This window comes from Antechinus flavipes, chromosome 6, assembly GCF_016432865.1.
Source record: "Antechinus flavipes isolate AdamAnt ecotype Samford, QLD, Australia chromosome 6, AdamAnt_v2, whole genome shotgun sequence".
In the NCBI taxonomy this organism is placed as follows: domain Eukaryota; kingdom Metazoa; phylum Chordata; class Mammalia; order Dasyuromorphia; family Dasyuridae; genus Antechinus; species Antechinus flavipes.
In genome coordinates this window covers 155,526,975-155,543,126 of record NC_067403.1, presented here as the reverse complement: position 1 = coordinate 155,543,126, position 16,152 = coordinate 155,526,975, and the positions used below count along the sequence as shown (strand labels likewise).

Genomic DNA, 16,152 nt, shown 5'->3' with positions numbered 1-16,152 from the left:
CTTAAATATTCTCAGCAATACAGTCATCCAAGACAATTCCAAGGGACTAATGATGAACGTACTGTCTGCTTTCAGAGAAAGAACTGATACTGATCGAATACAGACCTAAGCATGGTATTTTTAATCTTCTTTCATTTTTTCATTTTATTTGTGTTTTTATATAAAATGAATAATATGCAATTTTAAAAGTTGCATAAGTTTAACATATATCTTATTACTCACTTTCTTAGGTTGGGAGAATAGAAAGGAAGATAGGATTTGTAACTCATAACTTTAAATAAAAATGTTAAAATATTGAAAAAAAAAAGTGTAGACAGTCTCAACATTGTTGACTTTGAGGTGAAAAACTTTTCAGCCAGAGCAACTCTCAAAGATTACTAAGCTAAAGAGAGTATGATCTCTATCCTTGGAGGAAGTGTCTATGCCAGTGAAATGTATATCAACTAGGTGATGTTTCATATTTTGCTTAGAGGGATATAGAATTATGGAGTTAAAATGTAACATTTTATGCATGACATTGTGTTTGAGGCATAGGGGATGCAAGAAGTTGAAATCTAATACAGGAATAAGACATGTACATAAATAAATATAATATAAGACAATGGGAGAATTACAAAGGAGAGATTAAGGCAATGTCTAATGAGAAATTGAAGGTTGGAAAAATAAATCACTCTTAGTTGGGATAACCAAGGAAATTTTCAAATTAAAGTTGTCTTCTAAATTGGACCCTACAGTAAGAGAGAAATTTCACAAGATTCAGCTCTGGGAAAAAACTATTCCAGATATAAGGGGGTCTGTATGAGCAAAGGAAAAGAGATGGGAGAAAGCAGGACAAAGATGGAGACTGTGTGGTTCATTTTGGCTGGAAAGAAGAATATATAAAATGAAAGTGCAATGAAATAAAGCAGATGGGGTAGGTAAAGCAAAGAATGAGATTGTTGAAGACTTTGAATGTCAATGTAAGAAATTTATATATGATAGAGAGTGGGGAATGATGGAATTTTTGAACAGTGATTTGGTTAAGATATTGCCTTAGAAAGTGTCCTCAGACAATGATTTGAGAGATGGGTTGGAGAAGAGGCAGTCTGGAGAGAGGAGAACTTGTTTGGAGGCTGTTATAATAGTTCAGGAAAGAGATGACAAGAATGTGACATGGGGTGATTGGATTGAGAATGGATTGGTGGGGCAGGTGCAAAAAACAGTGTTTTGGTTCAATTAATAGGGCTTGGCAACCGAATAGTTGCCAATAGTCTTCACAGTCAGAGGAGTCAGAAAATCCTATAAAAAACCAAAAATACACATAATATTAATCCTGGATGTTTTGTTAGGATAGTGGTGTCATCACTTGTAATAGATAATTCCATGGAAAGAGAGAGACTTTGGAGGAAGGTGATTAGTTTTACTTTTGGATATTTTTGAGAAGACAATCCAAGAACATGATTTGGAATAGATGCCAATAACTCTAAGGTGATTTAGAAGATAATGTATACAGATTTGGGCATTTTTGAGATAGTCAAGGAAAAGAGAGAAGATAACCCATGAGGGTACATTCATATTTAAGTAATGGAAAAGAAAAGAGTGATCAGAGAGGTAGAAGGAGTACTGAAATAGTTGTAATATTATAAAAGTTAAGGAACTTGGGGAATATAAAACAAGCTTGTCATTGATTGACAATGTCTGAAGTTGTAGAGAAGAGTTTTTTGGGATGAGGAGAACACACATAATTTAGGAAATGATATTCCTTTTCATTTTATTAATTTCTCTGAATAGGGAGAATGTAACAACAACCATTGCTTGGTGTTTTGAAGGATATTACTTCTGTATTCTCTGTATCTCCTTCTCCCTTGTTGAACCCCATTTCTTATAACAAACCCGGCACTGAATGATTGAAATTAAGGTTGTGTGTCCATGGAATCTACGAGGTTTCTTTCTTCTCATATGGTAACATACTTTATTTTGGAAGAAGGAGGTACAATCATGATTATTGAAATAGGGACATAAAGGAGAATCCCTGATTGTGTTGGCAAAGGAAGTGGAAAGATATGAATGTGTTGAATGCAAATGAGAAGAAAAAGGAGGAAAGAGAATATAAAAGCATAATATGTCATTTCTTGTTATCTTATATGTATTACAGAATTCCTCTCCTGCAGATGACTTCAGGATTATGAATCAAGCACAGTATACCAGTTTAATAAATGATGAAACTATAGCTATTTGGAGACAAAAACTATCAGAGCATAGCAACTCCAATTCAATCAAGTACATGTTTCTATCTTTTCATTACTTTTTGAGAGATTTTTGTTATTTCCTTATTTAGTATTCCTTTAAAGTAATAGGGATGATGAAATTTTATCTTTTAGGGAATTGTTTTTCACATTAATAGAAAGAGTATGCTGGAGTCTTTCCTCCAAGTCATTTAGTGTTATGATTATTTGTCACCTATTCATTACTTGGCTGACCCAACTACTTCTCACATACGTTCCTTTTTAATCATTTCTACTCCACAATTGGTAATGTGTTATAGCCAACTTATACCTGCTGTATGTTTCTTCAGTGACCTATGGATCACCAGAAATTTTTATTCTTTAGACTTTATGGTGTTCCATGGTGGTCATATGACATCACCAGAGTATTATTAGAATATTTCTCTGTAAATTTTATGAATCTTTGAGCAAGTAAATGAAAACTAAAGCTGCCAGTAGGAAAAATATGACCCAAACATGTATTATTGATAATTCATGTCTACATGGTAGTTATAATAACTAACACCTTTTATTTTTTTTTTATTTTAAGCAGTGGTGTTCTGCAAATATTGTCCTCAGCTGCCTGTTGGAATGGAAGTTTTCTTGAAAAAAAGTAAGGTTTTTGGAGATTTTAAAAAAATGTATGGAAAGCAGATAGTTCAGAAAAAGAATTAAGGTTAATGTGTTCCATTTTATGGTGGGACTTGATGCTAATTCAATGGAAAAGGGGATGATTTTGCACTAAAGTTGGATTGCCCAATAATATGAAATAGAGACCATCAGAGGAGCAGTGCTGACTCTTGAAAAGCTGGCAGATGTTGAGAGCTGCCTAAAAGAATGACTTTTAAAAACTATTACTATATTAGAATATCTTTTTCTTTTCCTGAAGCAATTGGGGTTAAGTGACTTGTGCTCTATTCACTGCACCACCTAGCTGCCCCTGTATTAGAATATCTTAATTAAAAACCAGTTTGGTTTTTTTTTAAGAACATTTTAAATTATTGCTTATAGATTTTTTTAAACATCTCAGAGGAAAATAACTACATGAAAAATAAAGGTTTTTATTTCTTTCAACATTACTATTGAAAAAAATCACAGAATCTGCTGAGGGACTTCAGAGGTCATCTAACCTCACACATATCTGAACAAAAATTCTCTCTATAGCATACCTAATTAGCAACCACTTAAGAAGATGAAGGAAAATATACTACTTTAAGAAGAAACCCATTCTGCTTTTTGGTTGCTTTGATCCTTAGGAAGTTTTTCCTTACATCAAATTTAAATATGTATCTTTTTGACTTCTAAGCCATTATTCTGCCTTTTAGTTAAAGTGGAGACAGTGTCTTTTTCTAACATTTGAAGATAGCTATCATTTCTTCCTCAATTTTTATCTTTTTTGGGTTGTGTCCTAAATTAATTTCTTATATCTTTAAGTATGAGTATCTTTAATGTTTTGACTATTCATATTTGAATGGTATCTAGCTTTTCATTGTCTTACATATCTAACATTCTTCTTCACCTTATAGTTTGAAAATTAGAAATTTTATACATTTTAATTTTTAAAACATATAACAAAATTATCATGAAGATATATTGATATTCATGTTTTGATGAATAACATCAATTATATTTCCTTTTTTTCTCTCCTTCCCCACCCTTCTGCCATGGCTACCATTAGACATAAATAGGTGTCTCTTATGCACTTAACATGGGATATTTTATTAATTAAAGAACTCTGTGTTGTCTTATAATTCCATTAGATTTTCCTCTAATAAGACAACAAAGATAGAGGTTATGTTTTATCTAAATTTTGTTGTTATCCTTTGCCTAGTACAGAATTAAACATGTAGCAGACATTTATTAAATATCTATTGATAATTTTGTTATATATTTAAAAGCAAGTTGTGTACAGGAGAGCTGCAGTTTTTTGTACAATTTCTTTTTTATTGTACTGTATTATGCAAATGCTTGTTTTATTCCACAAATTTAAAAGATAAACATGAAATATAAAGCTAATGTATAATGATTCCACAAAAATCTAACACAAGTTTAGGTATATGGAGCATGAAGTTAGATTACAATTGCCAAAATGGCTGATCCAGTCATATTATTCTGGTTGTTTTATCAACTTTTGTCAGATTGGATCAACTATTTTTGTAATCCATTCCTTAATACTAGATTACTAGGATGAAACTAATCAATTCACTATGTGGCCTTAAACAAGAATACACTGAATTGTTGAACGTGTGAATGAAGGGAAACTTTATGCAGACATAAGCATATTATTTCTTTTGGATTTTGAAGAAAGTTTGTGTCTGTGGTAAAAAATGGTAACATTTCTATATTCATAACACCATTTTGAGTGTTTGTTTTTGGTCCTTTTCAGCACATTGTGGTTTTTTTTTTCATAGATATACATTTGTGTATATTCTTTTTGGTTCATTTTAGAATTGATGAGCATTTTAAAACTAGTCCCAAAATTCCAGGGATTGACCTTGATTCTACCAGAGTATTATTTGAGAAGCTAATGAACTCTCAGCACTCGATGCTTCTAGAACAGGTATGTTCTTTATAGTTTATAATTGTTCTCTTTTTCAGGCAACAGTATTATGTATATCATAACATTAAGTTTATAAGGAGAAGCAGCAATGGTGTATGAGATAGAGAGCTTGTCATATAATCAAGGAGGTGAGATTCATACTAGCTTTGTGACACTGGGTAAGTCATTTAACCTCTCAATGCCTCCAGGAATCTATCTAACATTGTCAGTTGTAGAAGTTATATCTGCACTGGTGGAGAGAATTTCCTTACTGGGAGTTGGCTTTGTAAATGAAATAATAAATCATAAAAAATTTGTGAAAGAAAAATGCAGTAAAAGGAAAGTGATGATTTATATACTTAATTTTTTTTTATTTTGAAATTTATGATTTTGAAAGTCAGTTTCACCTTTTAATTTCTCTACTAACCTATGTGTTCCAAAAATCTTCTCCTCTGCAAATAGCTTCTGAGTAGAATTTGATCTGAGTTAACCATATTCTTAAACACAGCCTAGTATAATTTGTGGAGAAGGAAAAATGAAATTGGGTACAATGTCATATGTTTATATTTAAGACATTTAAAATAAAATAAATAATTGTAGTTAAAGTGTTTTTTTTTTTTTTTTTTTTTTTTTTTTTTTTTTTTTTTTTTAGTTAAAGTGTTTTAAGGTTGGGAAGGTACCTTGCACAAAAGGCTCATGGAATTTATAATCTGGTAATATACCTTTGACCTCATGAAAATCAGTGGGGTTTTTTTTTAAGCTTGATTTTCAATTTGGGATATTTTTTTGGACTGCTAAAAGATTTTAAGGCTGCTATTTTTAGTAATTATTCTAGTAATGTGTTAATGATCTATCATGTCTTTTTTTGGTTTTGTGAATATATACATACACATATATTTATATATATATAAATATATTTATAGATATTTTTAAGCCTTTTAAGATATGGGTATGTTTTTTTGTTTGTTTGTTTGTTTCCCATTAATGACAATAGCTAATAGGCATAAGATTACTTTGCAAAATTTATTTAACTTATTCAGTTGAGCCCTAAAATAATAATGCTCTGGTTGTATAGTTGCATTGTACTTTAAAATTTGTAAAGTATTTCCAGACTACATTTTCTTCTTTGAATTTCTTAATCTTGTGAGGTAGGTGGTATATTATCCTTGTTTTACAAAAATGGAAACTGGAGCTCAGGTGGAATTTAGTGATTTTCTCAATAATGAATAATGAATTTATTTCCCAATAAATAGAAAAAGAAAGATGCATATCCATATAATTTGACTCTAACTTGTCTCAGGCAACTTCTTTTTCCATTCAGCTTCCAATTCTTTTTTCTTTCAATTCTTTCTTCTGTTATATTTTAATGCCTTCTTCAGTTATAAATTGGAACTATATCAACCTTATCTTTAAAATTTTTTTCTTTGCTTCTCTCCATCCTTTTGTCCTTTAATTTAGGGATCTATGCTTTCATTTTTCCTTTGATTCTGTTTCTTTTTTCCCTATCACAAGCTTCTCTTCTAGTTTCTCTTTTCTTTTTTTTTTTTGTGCTTTTCTTCTTTTCCTGAAGAAAATAGAAATCAAGAACATACTTAGCAAGGAAAGGAGAAAACTGAAAGTAAAGACAGTCCAATGAAGAGACTAAAAGGAAATGTTAGTGAGGTGGCTTCTTTTAGTTAAGTTATTTAGTTAAAATTTGTTCAGCATATTAATGCATGCTTAAAAATCCATTTTTTAAAAAAAGAAAAGAGTGGGTGATATTCCCATTTTTTATATTAAAAAATGAAGAAGAATTAAACCAAGTTAAAGTTACTGTTAATTAATATTAGGTTAATCTTTCATTGATGAAGCTAGAATTTGACCTTCATTCCCAAGATGTTTTGTAGAATTTGATTTTCAATCCAATTTTCTTTGTATGAGATAATTTTTTTCCCCTAACTTTTTATCTAATATATAGTGGATTATATTCTCTAAGTGTATTCATAATTTTAATAGGTGTTCTATTCAATCATCATTTGCTGCACATTAGCAAGTAGTTAAAGCTGTTAGGAATCAAAGATGGGTGTACTGTTTAATAAACATGATTTATTAAACATGTCCCCATAAAGGGAAGTCCTAATTTTAACCTGGTAAGCCCTGTGGTATGTATTGTCATTTCCATCTTAATCCCTCAACTCATATTTTCCATAGAAAATGCTTTAGATTCCACTAACAACAACTTTGATCTTTAGGTTATCCTTATCCTCAAATGTGCTTGGGGATTGTGATACTTGTAGTTACTACCAAAAACCAGCAATACATCATTTAAACTATTAATATTGTCTTTCCAGTACAATTAGTTTCCTATGAGTGGTCACATCAGCATCAGTTCATGTAAATATTTCCAGACTTTCCTGAAATCAGCCTGCTTGTCATTTCATGTAGAACAATATCATCTTTCAAATGTACCTGATTGATCTTAGATTATAAACTTATTAAGGTGATCTCAAAGGTAATTGTAATCATATTTATGAATCATTTTCTTCACAGTCATTATTCTCAAAAAACATATATTGTCAGATTATATGTACACATGTATGTGCAAAATGTATAGGAGGTAAATTTTTGGGAAGAGAGCACTATGTATGGAGTGATCAGGCTTTATGTAGGAGGTAGCTGTTAAACAATAAAAATAAAAACATTTCATTTTTGTGGAAGAGGAAATTAATTCTTAGAAGAAGCAAATAATATATTAGGTCAAAGAAGTTAGATAGTGAGTAGACTATATATGCCTGTATGTATACATGTAAATACACATACATACATATATACATATATACATATGAGTGCATATTAGGCCACGTAAGTTGTGCAGTGGTCCAACTGATGGACTCGAGTCCAACTCTGACCTTAAATTCTTAAATTAGTTGTGTGACTTAACCCTGATTACCTAAAAAGAAAAAAAAAATAAAGACTGTGTCTCCCTACTTTGACTTGGCTTTAAATAGGAGCTGTTCATTAGCCTATTGCTCTCCTCAGCATAATAATATCTTTGACTTTTTTTGTTTCTGACCTTCATGAGTTTGACTCTCCTTAGGAAATCTTATGACCTCCATTTAAATTTTTTTTTAAATCCCCTCCCCCCTTTTAGTAGCTTTTTATTTTATCAAATACATACAAAGACAGTTTTTTAACATTCACCTTTGCAAAATCTTGTGTTTCAACTTTTTCTTCCTCCCTTTCCCCTACCCCCTGATCCCCTCCCATAGGCAACAAGCAATCCAATGTAGGTTAAACATGTGCAATTCTTCTAAACATACTCCACATTTGTCATGCTGCGTGAGAAAAATCAGATCGAAAGGTGAAAAAAAAAAACAAGCAAACAAACAACAACAAAAAAAAGGTGAAAATACTATGCTTTGATCCATATTCCATCTCCATAGTTCTCTCTCTGGATGCGGGTGGCTCTTTCCATCATAAGTCTATTGGAATTGTCTTGAATCATCTCATTGTTGAAAAGAGCCAAGTCCATCACAGTTGATCATCACATAATCTTGTTGTTGCTGTGTACAATATTCTCTTGGTTCTAGTCACTTCACTTAGCATTAGTTTATGTAAATCTCTCTAGGTTTTTCTGAAATCAGCCTACTTGTCATTTCTTATAGAAAAATATTATTACATTATATTTATATGCCATAATTTATTCATTCGTTCCCCAACTGATGTGGTCCCTATTCTTGGGACCTAATAATAATGATGTTAAACTTAGTGCGAATAGTTGATTTGTTGATTTTAGTTCTGCTGCACTCAGGACTGGCAAGCTTAAGATGTTTGCCAGCCTCAGCCTTTTGTATAGCCAAGATTGTAGGCTTTTGCTTCCTTTGTTCTTCCTTACATGTATAAAAAATCACAACTTAACATGTTTTTAAAAAGCATAAGTGGGAAACTTTTTATATTAACAACAGTGACCCATGGAGAAATTAGAGTGATAGCTGATTACAAAAATGGAGTAGACACAGGTGGCAATCAGAAATCTTCAATGAAATTGATACTTTTTTGAATTAGGCCCCATGTTTATGCATGGATAAAGTATTTATGAGCTACAATTATATTTAACTCTATTTAATAATTTGACTTCTATAAACAAAAAATGCGTTGAAGTATAATACATTTTGAAATATGTAAATATAGAACTCAAACCCAGGATTATACTTAGTTTTGATCTCCTTTTAAAAGATATGTTTTTTATTGATATTTTCCCTCCAACATCACTTATTCCCAAATAATTTCTTCTCTCCCATCTTCTTTTAAACCCCCAAATGTGAGGAAATACAGTTAAGCAAAACAAGTAAGCATTTTAATCATATGTCACAAAGGATGCTTTATTCTGCATCTATACAGTCTGCAACTTCTTTCCTAAGAGGAGAGGGATATGTTTCACTATCAGTCCTCAGAAATCATGATTGATCATTGAATTGGTCAATGTTCTGATGTTCAGTGTGTGTTCTTTTGGATTATTATTTAAATTCTTTACTGATTTTGCTTTTGCTTACTTCACTCTGCATTAGTTTATATAAATCTTGACCAAGTTTCCTTGAATTCTTCATATTCATCATTTCTTATGGCACAGTAATATTCCATTAAATTTATATACCAAAATTTGTTCAGCCATTCCCCAATTGATGGGCACCCTCTTTGTTTCAGGTTCTTTGCTACCACAAACAGTGTTACTGTAAGTATTTGTGTATTCATGGGACTTTCTTTCTTTTAAATCTGACCTCCTCAAGTGTTGAATCTAGTAGGGGGAATCAAAGACTATGAACTAGTGACTTTTCCAGTATAATTTCAAATTATTTTCTAGAAGGGTTGTATCAATTCATAATTCCATTAGCATTAGTGCCATTTTCCCACTACCCTTCTAATAGTTATTATTTTTGTCTTTTGTCTTTATTGGCAGTTTTTTTAATAGGTATGAGTTGAAATCCAAGAGAGTTTTTTGTTTACTTGTTTTTTATTTCTTTATTTAATAGTACAGAATTTCAACAAATATGTGAGTCTTGGTTATTTTGACAATAGTGTAGCACAATACAAATGGCATAGATAAGGTAAAGAATAATTTTGTTTTTCAACCAGACCTGTGATTTTATTGGTGAATGACATACACATTCTACTTTGTATGGTCTTAGAGAATTGCCTGGGAGCGCTGAGACTCTAAGGTGACTTACCCAAGATCACATAGTTGAGCAGTTTATAGTTCAGGGCTTGAACCCACATATTTTTGACTTGGAAGCTGGTTATCTGTTCACTCCACCATGTTCCCTTTCACTTGTGAAGGTAAAAGGTTGTGTACAAAATTTCCAACTTATTCTCTCAAAAAAAGAGAATTTTGGGGTATTTGGAATGATAGCTTTTAATGTAATAAAAATAGAAATTCTTTATATAGAAGTATGGATTTTAATTACAGGCACATGCACAATTTCATTTTCTTTGTTTTAACATTCTGAGGTAAGGTTGTGGTCTTTTATTCCTTTGATGAAGTCACTTTTCCTTTTTTGTTGACTTTCTGTGTTTTACTTTGTAACCATCATGTTTTCTTTTCCTTTCATTTTTTTTTCCTGTTAGGATTAATTTCCTACAAAATGTGTTGTTAAGGATGGATGAAAGTGAGTGTATACACTACAGAGAATAATAGAGAATTGTATTTGCAGTTGGAGATATGGATATCCCACACAAATATTGGGAAATAATTAGACCTTTTTGTGTATACACTTGAATTAATTTCAGTCTTCTCCCCTACTTTTTTTTTTTAATTACAGATCTTAAAAAGCTTTGAAAGTTTCCTGATTCCACAGTTGTCCAGTTCACCACCAGATGTTGAAGCAATGAGAATTTATTTAATACTTCCTGAATTCCCTCTACTTCAGGATTCTAAATATTATATAACATTAACCCTTCCCCTGGCAATGGCTATTCTACGACTGGATGCAAACCCTAGTAAAGTCTTAGGTAAATCCTACAAAATACTTTAATTGCTACATTATTTTCTGCTTCATATTTTATAGCATCTTAAGATTTAAGAGGCTTTAAGAGACATATAGTTCTATACTGTTGCTTTGCCAGAAAAGAAAGTGAGACCCAAAGATTTTACATGATTTGGCTATAATAAGTATCAGAGATTCAAACCGTGTTTTCTGACCCTGGCTGTAGTAAATTTTTTTGGTATCAACATTAAATTAAGCTAAGATTCAGATTCCCTTTTTAGAGTTCTTTAAAAATCTCACCTTTTTACTCCCTTGCATAATTATTTTAGCTATCTTTGAGTCATGCTTTATGTAAACATGTTTACTGATGCATGAGTTTACTGATCCATAAGTACACTAAGTTGATAGTGTTTAGAAGCTGTTTGAAATAGTTTTAGATGAGTGTTTCTTGGTCTTGAGGTATTAATAAAATTTTGGTTTTTATGAGTTGGTAGTAGTGAATACTGTCTCAGAAAGTTAAGTGCTGTCTTATATTGTTTTCATTTTTCACCTGTCTAATTTCAGATTGAAGAGAGTGATATAGAAGTTCCCATGAAAAGAGGAATTGACTAAAATGTAGACTATGGCTACTTTTAGATGATATTCTTCCTCTGTGAATTGGAGAATGTCTTTTATAGGAATGACATTTGAGATATTTTAAATAAAATGCAGAGTTTCTTCCTTTTCATTATTTTCATGTGTTAATTACTTAACACTTAAGCAGTTTTAAAGTGTTAATTTATTAATTAAATGTTAATTAATTTTAAGTGTTAATTCTATTGCTTCATGCTTCAGATGAGCTGTGATATTACTGGAGTTCAGTCATCACATTTAAAAAAGAAGTAAGGGTGGAGAGGGCAAAAGATTATAACTCTTTGCAGAAGGAATAACATTAACAATAATGAAAATGCCAGAAATATTGTAATTTCTTTAAGAAACTTTTTTAAAAAGAATTCTTTGTAGCCCTTCTCACAAGCCTATATACTGGATTTCTGTTCTTCCAAGCTGGTTCATAAAAGGGAAAAAGGGATAGAGGAGAGTTGTGATCAGAAATTTAATCCTGTGCTAAAGTTGGATAAATTGGTTTTGGCAGAACCTTATTTTAGCAGGTTGTGGTATCAAAGATAGGAAGTTGGAATAACAACCTTTTGGTCTGGTTTTTGCCTTGCAATAAGGCAAACAAAAATGACTTTTGACTTTGCAGGATCTGTTTTGGCATTTAATCTTCTAGCAAAGAACTGAAATAGTTTGGGAGTTAAGATCATGGAGGAAGTAATAACAATAAAGAAAATTTACTCTGTTCTTCTATGATCCTCTAAATGTATTTTTTGTTATTGTTTTTGCAGGAAGTGTCTGTCTTATGCGAGAACCGCTCTTGCTTTATAGAAATCTTATATATAGTTCAAATATTTGTTAGTTTCTAAAATGGTTTGTATGAGAAACAGCATATGAAAATGAAAATAATGAGGTTCCAAAGAACTTATACTGCTAGTTTTCTAAAAAGACCCTTTGTGATTTGTAGTGCTTTCCAAGGTTTCTTCCAACACTAAAATTCTACGATTTTTGTGATTCTCAGAATTTAGTTTTATTTCAATAATATTTTCTTAATAGGGCAACTTCTTGAGACCCATGAATACCTGATTTTTAATTACTGATTACATATTTAATTTTTCTTAATTTTTTCCTTAAAGATAACTGGTGGTGTCAGGTGTGCCCAAGATATTTCTTGAAGCTAGTAGACCTTTATAAAAGTGCAGTAGTTTATCTCCTGAGTGGAAGAAAAACATTGTTGATTCCTGTTCTGTTTAGCAGTTATATAACAGCAGCACTCAAGCTATTGGAAAAACTGCATAAGGTAAGTACGAAGTGGCTCTGATTAATGGCAAACGGTGATAATAGGTAAACACTATTGAATTACTTGAATATAATTGAAATTGGCTTACTCTGGATAGCACCTTTAAAATGATCAAGATCCACATGGGAAATCAAAGAGACTTCCAAGAAAGTGGATAGAGTTGATTAGTAGGAATGAGGCTAGACTCCTATTTTTGATACATATTAGTTTTGTAACTAGTCATTTAGCCTACCCCAGTCTCAATTTCCTTATCTATAGATTGAGATTCATACCTGTTATATTTACACAACAGAGTTGTTGTGAAGATCAAATGTAGTACCAATAACTGGTGTGTGTTATAAAATAGTTTGTGAAGTTCATGTCATCTCATTTGAACCTTGCATCATTCCTATGAAGTTGATACTAATACATATAAAAGTGTTTTGGAAGCTTGTAATTAAAATGCCAGTAATTGTTATTGTTATTAATATCTTATTCTCATCTTTTCAATGTTGATGAGATATAGTCCTGGAACAAGTTGCTGTTTTACTATTTTAGACTTAATGTTCTATGGACTATTATACAGATGGGAAAAAAAAAAAAGACTGCATTTTGAAAATGAATGAAATTATCAGAATAAAAGCTCATCTGAGGAAGCCCACTGACAGCATATTTGGGAAAATATCAGACAGGATGGTGACATATACCTCCCCTTGTTACTGCCTGCTTTTAATATCTTCTCCTAGATCTCTCTTTTGAAAACTTTTCATTCCATATAGTTTAGGAATTATAAATATTGCCATGGTGTGATGTATTAAATTTTTTTTTATTAAATTTTTATGTATTAGGTTATATCTTGGCAGTTATGGGTAATAGTTTTAATAATCTGTTTCTGGTATAATCTGTTTCTGGTATAATCTGTTCAATTACAAAATCTATTTTGGGATCTGTATTTGAAATAGGAAAATTTATTATCTATTAGTTTATTAGAGATAGTGCACTTCTGAAGTATAATGCTGACCACAACGTTTTGTCCTGTTGGTATCTGGCATTTTAAAATTTTTGGAAACTGTGATAATGTGCTGCATAGTTTATTTTAAACTATCTCCTTGTTTAATCTTCATTGTTTGATAAATACCCACTCTTTAATTATAATTTGTCTTGTTTTAGTGTTGATGACCTATTGTTTATCATTTCTATAATTGCTTTCTTCCCATTGGATTGTAAACTCTTCGAGAGCAGTTACTGTCTTTTACTTTTCTTTGTATCCCCAACACTTAGCACAGTGTCTGACACTTAGTTAAATGCTTAGTAAATAGTAATTGTCTGAATGATCCATATCTTTAAATAGCTCCACACGATTAAGCTATTCTATGCATCTCTGTCGACATATTGCCTGAGTTCATTGCCTGTGGAACACTCTTTTAATCCATCTTTGAATCTTAAACATTTCATTAACTCTGTCTGATGCTAAAGTAATTTTGGTTACATTCTACAAATCCAGTGGGTTTTGTTATCCAGCAGTGTGTGGGAGCCAATTTGAACTGACTCATTAGAGCTGATTGTTAAATTTTCAGTGAGAGCTTTTACATCTCAGAAATCACGAAATGCTGAGGATCAGAGCTTGAGCTATTGTTTTGATTAAGTAGATTTAAGAAAATGATGAAGAGGGGCAGCTAGGTGGTGCAATGGATAGAGCACCAGCCCGAGTCAAGAGAATCTGAGTTCAAATTTGGTCTCAGACACTTAACACATACTAGCTGTGTGACCCTGGGCAAATCACTTAATTCCAATTGCCTCAGCCAAAAAAAAAAAGAGAGAGAGAGAGAGAGAGAGAGAGAGAGAGAGAGAGAAAGTGATGAAGAAAATGTAAATAACGCAGATTAAAACTAAAAGTGTATTGTATATTCTTTTTTTTTTTTTTCTGGAGAGCTGATTTTTAAAAATTTATCAGCACACTCCTGCTGCTAACACTTTTCAACTGCTCAGTGAGGGAATGTTTGTTCCAAAGTATTTCCATAGGCTTTTTAATGAAACTGTTATCATCTTCTTTCATTTTATTATTGTTATGATTACTGTTATAATAAAAATTCTTTGCTAATAATAGTGTTATCATCTCTTGCATTTGTTTTTGTTCTTCTGTCTCTAAGGTAAACCAGAAAGTGAAACATGTGGAATATGACAAGTTTTACATACCTGAAATTTCCCATCTTGTGGACATTCAGGAAGATTATCTTATGTGGTTCTTACATCAAGCAGGAATGGTAAGAATTTGTATAATATTATTAAAGTCATGACTTTCCCCATTCTTTGATTTGATTCCTCTGTGTCATGTAGTTATTAAAAGGAATTTTTTCTTTTATCCTGTTTATCAAGATAAAATTTTTAAAAAAAGTTTAAATTAGTTACCATCATCAAAAACAAGATATTTAAATTTTAATGAAAATATCAAATTAGGTAAAATGGATATTTTATTCTACAACAATCATATATTATTAACTTAACTAAGCATTTTCATCTTTGAATTTTAAGATGTATTTATGATTTTTGTAAAATGTGCTTTCTAAGGAGAAATTATATAGATTTTCAAGTTGATCAAATAAGAAGCTTAATCTAAGGTCTTGTGCAACTCAGCAGTAGCCCTTCTCTCCCTTTTCTTTTCCCCTCCATTTATTCATAGGAGAAAAAAAGTACCTTTCTTCTTCCCCCTCTCCCCCCATACTCCATTGACTTTTTAATTTGAAATGAAATATTTCAAAGGAGCTAAGTGCTGAATTCCTATTTAATTAGGACTCTGATTACTACTACTGCTTAAATGAGCTTTGGTTTTCCTTAAAATTTCATCAGCAAGATGAAGTTTTACACTAAACATTTTAAAGACTATTATTAAAGGCTGATAACTAGCTGCTCAAGGCACAGCTAGTTCTTTAATGGATAATAATCACCCCTCATATCAGATATTGCAGTTATTGGTCAAAAAATGAATTGAAAATAATGTATGGTCTGTTGTATACTTTACAAATATCTTTTTTGATATCTAAAGAATAATTTTTATTTTCTCAAATATAATGTTTATTTCACATGAGAATAATTAATAAAAAATATTATGATAACATCTTTACTTTTAAACAAAACAATCCTTATATAAAGTTGCTTAAAATTTTTAAATCTAATCTTATTTTAAAAACTTCTTATATGCCAATACCAGTTGACATTGAACCTTATTAAAAATACATTTCCATAATTATTGAGGCATTAGATATGTTTATTTGAATGGAATGCAGTCATTATTGCTCCGTGTCAGGATCTATATAGAAATTTTATCCTAAAGAGACCCATAAATGTGGTTATGGGACACATAAAAACACAAGTAATGCACATAAGCTAGTCAATAGAACATTCTAGAAAGAGTTGGATTCTTATTTCATGCCCAGCAAAGAGACATTTAGTACAAAATAGTTTTTATCTTATTTGTATTGGCAATCTGCATGACAATAGAGAATCCCAACTGAGAGAGTGATGCATTTAACTTTAGTG

General features: G+C 31.2%; 1 protein-coding gene across 4 annotated transcripts in view; it reads left to right on the top strand.

Moving 5' to 3' along the window:
* The window catches only part of HERC3 (HECT and RLD domain containing E3 ubiquitin protein ligase 3), a 163,222-nt gene that overhangs the window by 51,052 nt on the left and 96,018 nt on the right, over positions 1 to 16,152 (top strand). For 3 of the 4 annotated variants that reach the window (XM_051964905.1, XM_051964903.1, XM_051964902.1), the window contains exons 11-16: positions 2,135 to 2,259; positions 2,794 to 2,856; positions 4,692 to 4,803; positions 10,578 to 10,767; positions 12,473 to 12,636; positions 14,766 to 14,879. In XM_051964905.1, the coding sequence (XP_051820865.1) occupies positions 2,135 to 2,259; positions 2,794 to 2,856; positions 4,692 to 4,803; positions 10,578 to 10,767; positions 12,473 to 12,636; positions 14,766 to 14,879 (768 nt within the window). The remainder of the gene's footprint in view (positions 1 to 2,134; positions 2,260 to 2,793; positions 2,857 to 4,691; positions 4,804 to 10,577; positions 10,768 to 12,472; positions 12,637 to 14,765; positions 14,880 to 16,152) is intronic. The other variant, XM_051964904.1, reaches the window with a different exon arrangement.